This window comes from Limulus polyphemus, unplaced genomic scaffold (genome assembly GCF_000517525.1).
Source record: "Limulus polyphemus unplaced genomic scaffold, Limulus_polyphemus-2.1.2 Scaffold2565, whole genome shotgun sequence".
Classification (NCBI taxonomy): Eukaryota; Metazoa; Arthropoda; class Merostomata; order Xiphosura; family Limulidae; genus Limulus; species Limulus polyphemus.
In genome coordinates, this window is record NW_013668175.1 from 30,168 (window position 1) to 38,470 (window position 8,303).

The 8,303-nt window shown below is 33.0% G+C and overlaps 1 protein-coding gene across 1 annotated transcript in view; it reads left to right on the forward strand.

Annotated features, from left to right (window-relative positions):
• Nucleotides 1–1,023: 1,023 nt before the first annotated feature.
• Nucleotides 1,024–8,303, forward strand: part of LOC106467315 (putative sodium-coupled neutral amino acid transporter 7) — a 15,568-nt gene continuing 8,288 nt past the window's right edge. The window contains exons 1-6 of the mRNA XM_013927660.2: nucleotides 1,024–1,591; nucleotides 3,258–3,379; nucleotides 5,402–5,600; nucleotides 6,042–6,177; nucleotides 6,731–6,881; nucleotides 7,380–7,642. Coding sequence (XP_013783114.1) covers nucleotides 1,405–1,591; nucleotides 3,258–3,379; nucleotides 5,402–5,600; nucleotides 6,042–6,177; nucleotides 6,731–6,881; nucleotides 7,380–7,642 — 1,058 coding nt within the window. The 5' untranslated portion in view covers nucleotides 1,024–1,404. The remainder of the gene's footprint in view (nucleotides 1,592–3,257; nucleotides 3,380–5,401; nucleotides 5,601–6,041; nucleotides 6,178–6,730; nucleotides 6,882–7,379; nucleotides 7,643–8,303) is intronic.

The following is an 8,303-nucleotide window of genomic DNA, read 5'->3' on the forward strand; positions in this document are numbered from 1 at the left end:
ATCCTTTGGAATTATAGAAAAAAAGTTTTGAAGTTGAAATTACACATTCTGATGATCTTCTTGCGTATATAATCTATAAAAAATTAACGATATAGGTTATATAAAATATAGTTAAAATTTACATTTTGACCACTGGCATTTTTTTAATTCTAGATTTTGTTGTGAGGAAACAATCAATGTTGATAACTAAATAATTATAATGAATTAACCAATTTGTTTTTTTTGTTTTTTTATTAAAGATAACTAGTTGGTTAGTTCTAGTTGAAAAGCACAAAGTTACACAATAAGCTATCTGTGCTGTACCACCACGGGTATCGAACTCCGGTTTTTAGCGTTATAAGCCTGTAGACTTACCGCTGAGCCACTGGGATTAAACGTGCTGCAAATAACAGTATGTTTATTCTCCAAAATTACTATCACAGATAAATAAATTAAAAAAATATAGCACGATTTTTAGCTAGCTAATTACTTGATTATCAAAGTATTATAAATGCAAGAAGAAATTGTACTGAAAGACTGGAGGAAATGTTTGATTTTCTAAGAAACTTAAAAGCAGTTGTAGGATACTAAAAAAATCGTTGTTAGATTTCAGTTCAAAGTGGAACGGAACAAAACTGAAAGTCGTGTCTATATTATGTTATATTTATATAAATATATATAACTACGTACACGACGAATCTATATTTATTTATTGGTAACGCAAGTGACTTTTACATTCATAAATTCGACTCAGACCTCTGTTTAACATAACATAATTCAAATATAGATTAATTCCGATTAGGTTAATAAAACAAAAAATAATTAATTGAAAGTTATTACTAAGCGCACGCACCTCTTCCTGTAACGATGGCAAGCATGCATGGTTTCCACGTGATCAGTTTTTATATTCAACGACGACACGTATTAAAGACAGCCAATCATTTGTCAGGAGAGGTCGAAAAATAAAAATTCCTAACTTTGCAGATAATCTCAAATTGCATATAAAAATGAGTGTAAAGGTTCTTAAGTCACGATAGTGCGATGTTCCTGAGTCAAAGAGGCCAATTAATATCCAGACTTGACTTGATGCCTTGTATAATATTACATTTCATTACATTTTCTTGAATCATTCCCTAACGGCCTCACAAATTTAGATAAACCTTCTGATCCAGAAAGTTCTGTGTTAAAATTACTGATTATAACACTAAACTGAAGTGTATTGTTATGCAAACATCTGCTTTATGTTTCCGATTGGAAATATTTCACCATTTGCTCCTGCTTTTCACAATTTTAATACGAAATAAACTGAGGACTAAACTTGAAAATGACTTACTGATTTTACTTTCCTCAAGCTTTCATATTCAGCTTGTAAGAGAGTCTGATTTTTAACAATTCCTTACCTAATTTTATTCAGTCACTGACGTAATGTCTGTTAAAGATAAAAGCTCAGACGTTGAATGTAAAATCGGATTCAATATTACTAATGATATTTTCCTGCCAAAAGAAACTGAACCACTTTTGAAAAAATATTCATTAGAAGGATTTTCCCATGACCTGAACAGAAATCGGTGCGGGACGAAACTTCAAACAAAGACACAAACAGAGAAAACAGGTAAGTTTTTAATGAATAAATAAGAGTAAAAGTTAGCGTGTTTATAAACTACTCCATATACTCACAACTGTGGTAATTTAGTTTGAGTTCTTTAAAAGTACCTTAGAAAGTTAACCATTTAACGTAGTTGGTAGAGGACGAAGATTCGAGTTCGGTTCTTGGAAGTTTTTAAGAAGAAATTTACCACATAACAAAATTGTTCTAATGTTGTTTTTTGCGACACCTGCGTGTCTTTCCTATTTTTACATCTATATATATCGTGTGTTTCTATACTCTCAGGTTTCTTCACCCTAAGTTTTAGCAAAGGTTTTCAGAAGTTCGTTAACTAGAAAACTAAAGTAGCACAACCGCAGTAACTCATTTCTGTGATCCACAGTTAGAATCTTATGCTATAACAATTAGCCACAATTAAGTATGCAATCTGAAAATGAAATGTGTATGTATTTCATAGTCTTGCCCGGAACCAGTTTTTGAATTTTTGATTTTTCAATAACTTTAAAAATTAGCTTTAATGCTAAATGACACCCGTTGATAACAGCTTGGGTGAAAATTAGCATAACAAATATACAGGTATTTAACAGGCCCTTTCTGAAAAATGGTTGATCAGTAATATCTATGTTATAGTTCAGCTTGAACTTGATTATAAATCTGGTGTTGTGAGATTTATTAATATATGACCTTTTATTATTAAGGCAACTTATCGATCGTAACGCTCTGTATTTTAGAATAATTTCAACTTTGTGGACTGCTTGTTGTGAAACTTTTGACTTAAGAGTTCGTTTATTTTAGCACAAAGCCACATTGGGCTATCTGTTGTGCCTACCAAGGGGGAATCGAACTCCTGATTGTATCAATCTAAGTCCATAAACTTAAGCTGACCCAACCGGGGGTGGCCCGGCACGGCCAGGTGGTTAGGGCGCTCTACTCGCAGGTTCGAATCTCCCGTCCCACCAAACATGCTCGCCCTTTCAGCCGTGGGGGCGTTATAATGTGACGGTTAATCCCACTATTCGTTGGTAAAATAGTAGCCCAAGAGTTGGCGCTGGGTGGTGATGACTAGCTGCCTTCCCTCTAGTCTTACACTGCTAAATTAAGGATGGCTAGCGCAGATAGCCCTCGTGTAGCTTTGCGCGAAATTCAAAAAACAAACAAACAAACCCAACCGGGGGACAAACATAAGAAGAACAAACACAATTTAATACAACTTAATAGCATTATGAAACAGCTTTAACTGAAAAATATTTTTGAAATTAAGATTTCCTGGATGCATCACATATAAAGCATTTCCATAAAGTCACCCTCCGTGACTGTAATGATATTACATTTTTTTTACATTTGACAGTTCTTCGAAGAAGAAACAGTTGTATTAGGAAATTTCACTTCAGTTTCAAGATACTACAAAACGTTTATGTTGTACGATATATATATAGAGAGAGCATTATATGCGTTAGAGTCTCTATTCTTTCATAGAATCGTAAGAAAAAAACATAACAATGAAGTAGTATATTTTATTTAACAAAAGAAAATCAATATATGCATACTATTATTCAAACATGAAATACAGGTTTATTTGTCTACTTAACTATATACATTTTAGTATACTACACTACCTTACTTTTCAAGCCATTTATAAGTAGATATTTTTTGTAATTATTTCATTCAATAGGAACAAGTTGGTATGCAGCTTCTATAATGGTCATAAACGTGGCTCTTGGAGCCGGCTTGCTCAACTTCCCGCAAGCCTATGATCGCGCTGGGGGCGTTTTTGTTGCTATTTGTGTCCAGGCGGTGAGTTTACTTGTTTTTTGTTTGTTTTTTTTCCGTGTGTAAAAATTCTGTATTATGAAACACGCATTTGGAAGATGTAATCCACGTAAGGTATCTTCAAACTGTTAACTTAAATTAAATATGTATTTCAGTGTGATGTCTAGTATTTTAATACAACCATGGATGAAAGTTTACAGGCTGAAATCTTACATTTTTGTTAAGCACAAAAACTAACATGTTTTTTATAAAGTAACTTGTTTCAAAATAAGTTTCATTATTTCGCTTTCCATGGTTTTCAAAATATCACTGAATGAACCGTCTTTAAAATAAGCAAGTACTACACAGGACAACATCTACTTAACAAAAAGCATACAAAATTATTCGCCTAACAATACTTGTGTATCCAAAAGGCCTCCGGTGGGTTAACGTTAAGTTTATGGATTTATAATGCTAAAATTCTGGGTTCGATTCCCCAGGTAGACAGAGTGCAGATAACCCATTACGTAGCTTTGAACTAAGAAAACAGTTTGTTTGTTTGCTTATAATTAAGCACAAAGTTACAGAATGAGCTATCTGTGCTCTGCCCACCACGGGTATCGAAACCCGCTTTCTAGCGTTGTAAGTCCGCAGACATGCCGCTGTGCCAATGGGGACAAAAAAGAAACGTCAAAAATGTGCTTTACGTGATAAGAATCAATATTACTTCCTCGGATTTATGCAGGTATTCGAGTTTTGAGCTTGCCCTGGAATGTGCATTTATAAACAATATTGCTAATATGTTTTTTTTTTTGATGGAATACTGCCCAGTTTTGTGCCAAAAGTAAAATTAAATCTTAACGTATCATTAATGTTGTATGTTTTACACAGATGAAGCTATAATATGTTTAGATCTTGAAAAAGATCGGGAACGTAGGATAAAAAGTAGTATTGATGTCTTTGCATAGATTGAAATTATCTGGGACACCTTATTGATCATGTTTATGAGTTTTAGTAATTGTCTTTTCAATGACAATTCTAGGAAATTTGTTGATTTGAAGAAACCACGGTTTTATAAGTTGAATTTCTGAAGTCAGAATATCTTGGAAATTGCATGTGGTTAGTCGTATAATTAACAATGCCTGTTTTTTGATATATGGTATGAGCTAAGTTCCAAGATGCGTAGAGGTCAGTGTGGGTGGCCTCTGTAAACAAATATCCTGGATCCTCACTAGGTTTATTCACCAAAGATATTCTAGCTGCTTTATGATTTGTTTACTTTAGCTGTCGTATTTTCTTCAACACTCACTAATACATCATAATTGACGATGACAAGTAAACTTGTTGAAATGTTGTAATTTGCCATTTGCCTCTTTTCGTATTCCCACACCGCGGTTTTAAAAGTTTGTTTAATCAATGATCATTGTTACTTTTGATTCAATAATAGACTACCAAAAAATAAAGTATGTGGTTCGTATTTACTAGGTTTTTCTATAGAATCCTTATTCCATAAAATATTTTTATTTCTTGTATGAGTAGTGCCCTCATCGTTTGTCCTCCGGTGTGTCATCTGTAAATTTACGGACTTACAATGCTAAAATCCGAGGTTCGATTACCAGCGATAGACAGATCGCAGAGAACCCATTGTGTAGCTTTTCGCTAACAAAATAACAAAAACAACCATCATCGCTCAAAACTTATATTTTAGTTATTACAGTTTATATTTTAACGTTATGTAAGCACAGACAATCTTTACAATATTGATATACCAAAGATACATTCAAAACTCTTAAAAACTAATCATGGTATGCAACTCTCACAAGAATATGTAAAAAAAAAAGCTTATGTAACTTTGCTATTTATATAATGTACGACGTTACAAAGATTGTTAAGAACAGTATCAATTATTCATGTTTTCCTTTGTAATTAAAAAAAAAAGAGAAGGTGATCTCAGATAAAAGATTGTTAAGAACAGTATCAATTATTCATGTTTTCGTTTGTAATTAAAAAAAAGAGAAGGTGATCTCAGATAAAATTAATTAATTGGGAGATTTGCTCTTGCTCCAGATTTTGGTGGCACTTGTGATATCAGCCTTGTTAACTCTGGCTTATTGCTCGGATGTCAACGGAAGTACTACCTACCAAGAAGTAGTCCGGAGTATTTATGGGGAAAGAACAAGAAGAATTTGCTCTGTTTTGATCATTTTCTTTGGATTTGGAGCTTCTGTAACATTTGTCATCGTAATCGGAGACCAGTTTGATACAGGTAATTTTATCTGTTTGTCTGCCAATGATTGGCTACGTAATTAAAAAATATTTAAGGGATAGCTTCACATTATTCTAAACATATCGTTTCTTTTTTTATGTATAATTTTCTTCCAATTTGACAAAATGAACAATGCTCGTAACACTGTAAAAATAAACTTGTATATTGCTAATGTTATTCTTCTTCTCTGAAATAAATGTTGAAGAGGGATGTGAAAAATAAGTCAAAACGTATATTTTAACAAAACATATGTGATTTATGAGGAACAATGCAATAGCTTTCTCCTCTCCCTTTTATGCGCAGTGTATTTTCTTACAGCTTTTTTCGAAGTGTAGTCTTGTTTCCTTCAGGAGCTTATTGAAAAGAAGGACCAGTCTTTCAAAGGTGTTTGAATTTTTCTTAAATAACACTAAGATATAAAATTATTTTGTTTTGTTACAGTTTTGTCGTCATTATATGGAAGGAACTTCTGTCATTATTGGTACATGAGAAGGGAGTTCACAGTTGTCGCCAGCTCCACCTGCATTATATTACCACTGGCTTTCCCCAAAAGGATAGATTTTTTAAAGTATTCGAGGTAAAATAAGTAATCTATCTTAATATCAATTTCATGTGGATGTTTACCGGAAACTATAGATACTTGAGTCTAGTATTTATAATTTATTTATGTTGTTTAACACACAACTATAGAATGGATAAACTGAGCTTTCAATAATACCAGTTGTGAAATATATAAAGTGCAGAGGTTCATTGGGGATGAGATATACTGATGGATGTTTTGTAGATAACACAAAAGATAGTTCGAATCCAAAGAATTCTGGCTTGTTAAACATCAACTGAACCTAAATTGAGAAATGAAAAACGTCTTCAAATTAAGTGTTAATCCTGGACAAAGTTATCATGTTAGAGAATAAACTAGAGGATAAAAAAACTACCTGACCATCTTTCCTATTAATTATTTATTCAGTCTTATCTCAGAAGAAACAGTTATTTGAAACATTGGCCAGTAAACAATTTTGTTAGTTTAAAATGTCTCCGTGGAAGTATCTCTAGTATAGTTAATGTATACTACAAACAAAGACAGTCGTTGTATCAAATACTTTTACACTCTTCTCTTGTTCTTCTTTCAGCTCTTTTGGAGTTTTAGCAATGTTGTATGTGATCTTTCTTATGATATATGAGTACTTTGTCGGAAACTACACGCCAGGTCTGGTGAAAACAAGCCCTACAGTGTGGACGGATGTGTTCCAGGTGGTACCCACCATTTGCTTTGGTTACCAGGTGATACCAAAATGTTTAACATTAAGATAATGTTATTTCATTTAAAATCTAATCATGGAGCTTTAAGGTTTGGATCATGTAATGCCAATTTTTTTAAAACAACGATATTCAAGAGCCAGTGTGTCGAAAAGTGGATAGTATAGATTGTACAAAAGTACTTAAATGTATATTCTTTCTAAGATAATCCATAGGTTTTTGAATAATACGACAAATCAAACGTGGTTGGTTATTTGAGAATCTTTACTGGAGACAATACTGAATATCAAAATAGCTTATTTACAAAGCTATTTATTTATTTATTTACAAAGGTGAAATTAGTATTAATCTATTTATTTCTTTATTTATGATGCAGATATTTAGGTCTTAATTAATTTGTTTAATTCCAACATCTGAAAAACACAAACAAACACATATCAGAAACCCAGCAGAATATTCAGTATTATAATATGTGTCTTTAGAACGGAGTTTGTAAAGGTACTTGTCGTTCAATTTTTTCAGTGCCATATGAGCAGCGTCCCTATATACTCCTGTTTAGCCGATAGACGGGTGTCTAACTTTCTTCGGACAGTACTGGTGGCTATGAGCATGTGCATGCTCGCTTATTCAGTCGCTTCTTCAGCAGGATATCTAACCTTTGGTTCCCACGTGACAAGCGACATCTTGGAGTCTTACAATGCAAAGGACCCAGTCGTCATGATAGGTATTGCAGCTTTAGGTGCAAAAATATATACTATCTACCCTGTTGTGTTATTTTGTGGAAGGTAAGAAAGCAACGTAAATGGTAATAATAATATTAATAAAGTTTCAAGATTAAAGCTTAGAGTTATAATGTTCACTTTTAACAGAGAGCTGTATGAGTGAAATTGTCTCCAAATCGACCAGTTGGGTTATTTCAGTTTGTATTTACTACACTTGCATACGCAAATACACCGAAACACATTCCTTCCAAGGCAGACTCGTCGTTAAAATTAAACAATGACTTACATACTGCCTACCAAAACCTTCAAAATTCATAGATCTATCAGCTAAATGAAAATATTTTATCATTTCAGAATATTTTAGTCTGAAGTCTACTAAACAAAGCTCATTTGGATCGTTTGAAATTATGAATATTTAAAGTAACGGGTGTAATAAATACATTATTTGTATACTTTAAATGTTATAATTTTGTTTTTCATTTTACCAAACATTTAGAACAATTTTTTAGCATAGAGTGTTAACCACACATTATAAAACATATTTGCATTTCATAATTGTTTATTTGTTTTGAATTTCGCGCAAAGCTACACGAGGACTATCTGCGTTAGCCATCCCTAATTTAGCAGTGTAAGACTAGGGGGAAGGCAGCTAGTCACCACCACCCACCGCCAACTCTTGGGCTACTCTTTTACCAACAAATAGTGAGATTGACCCCCACATTAT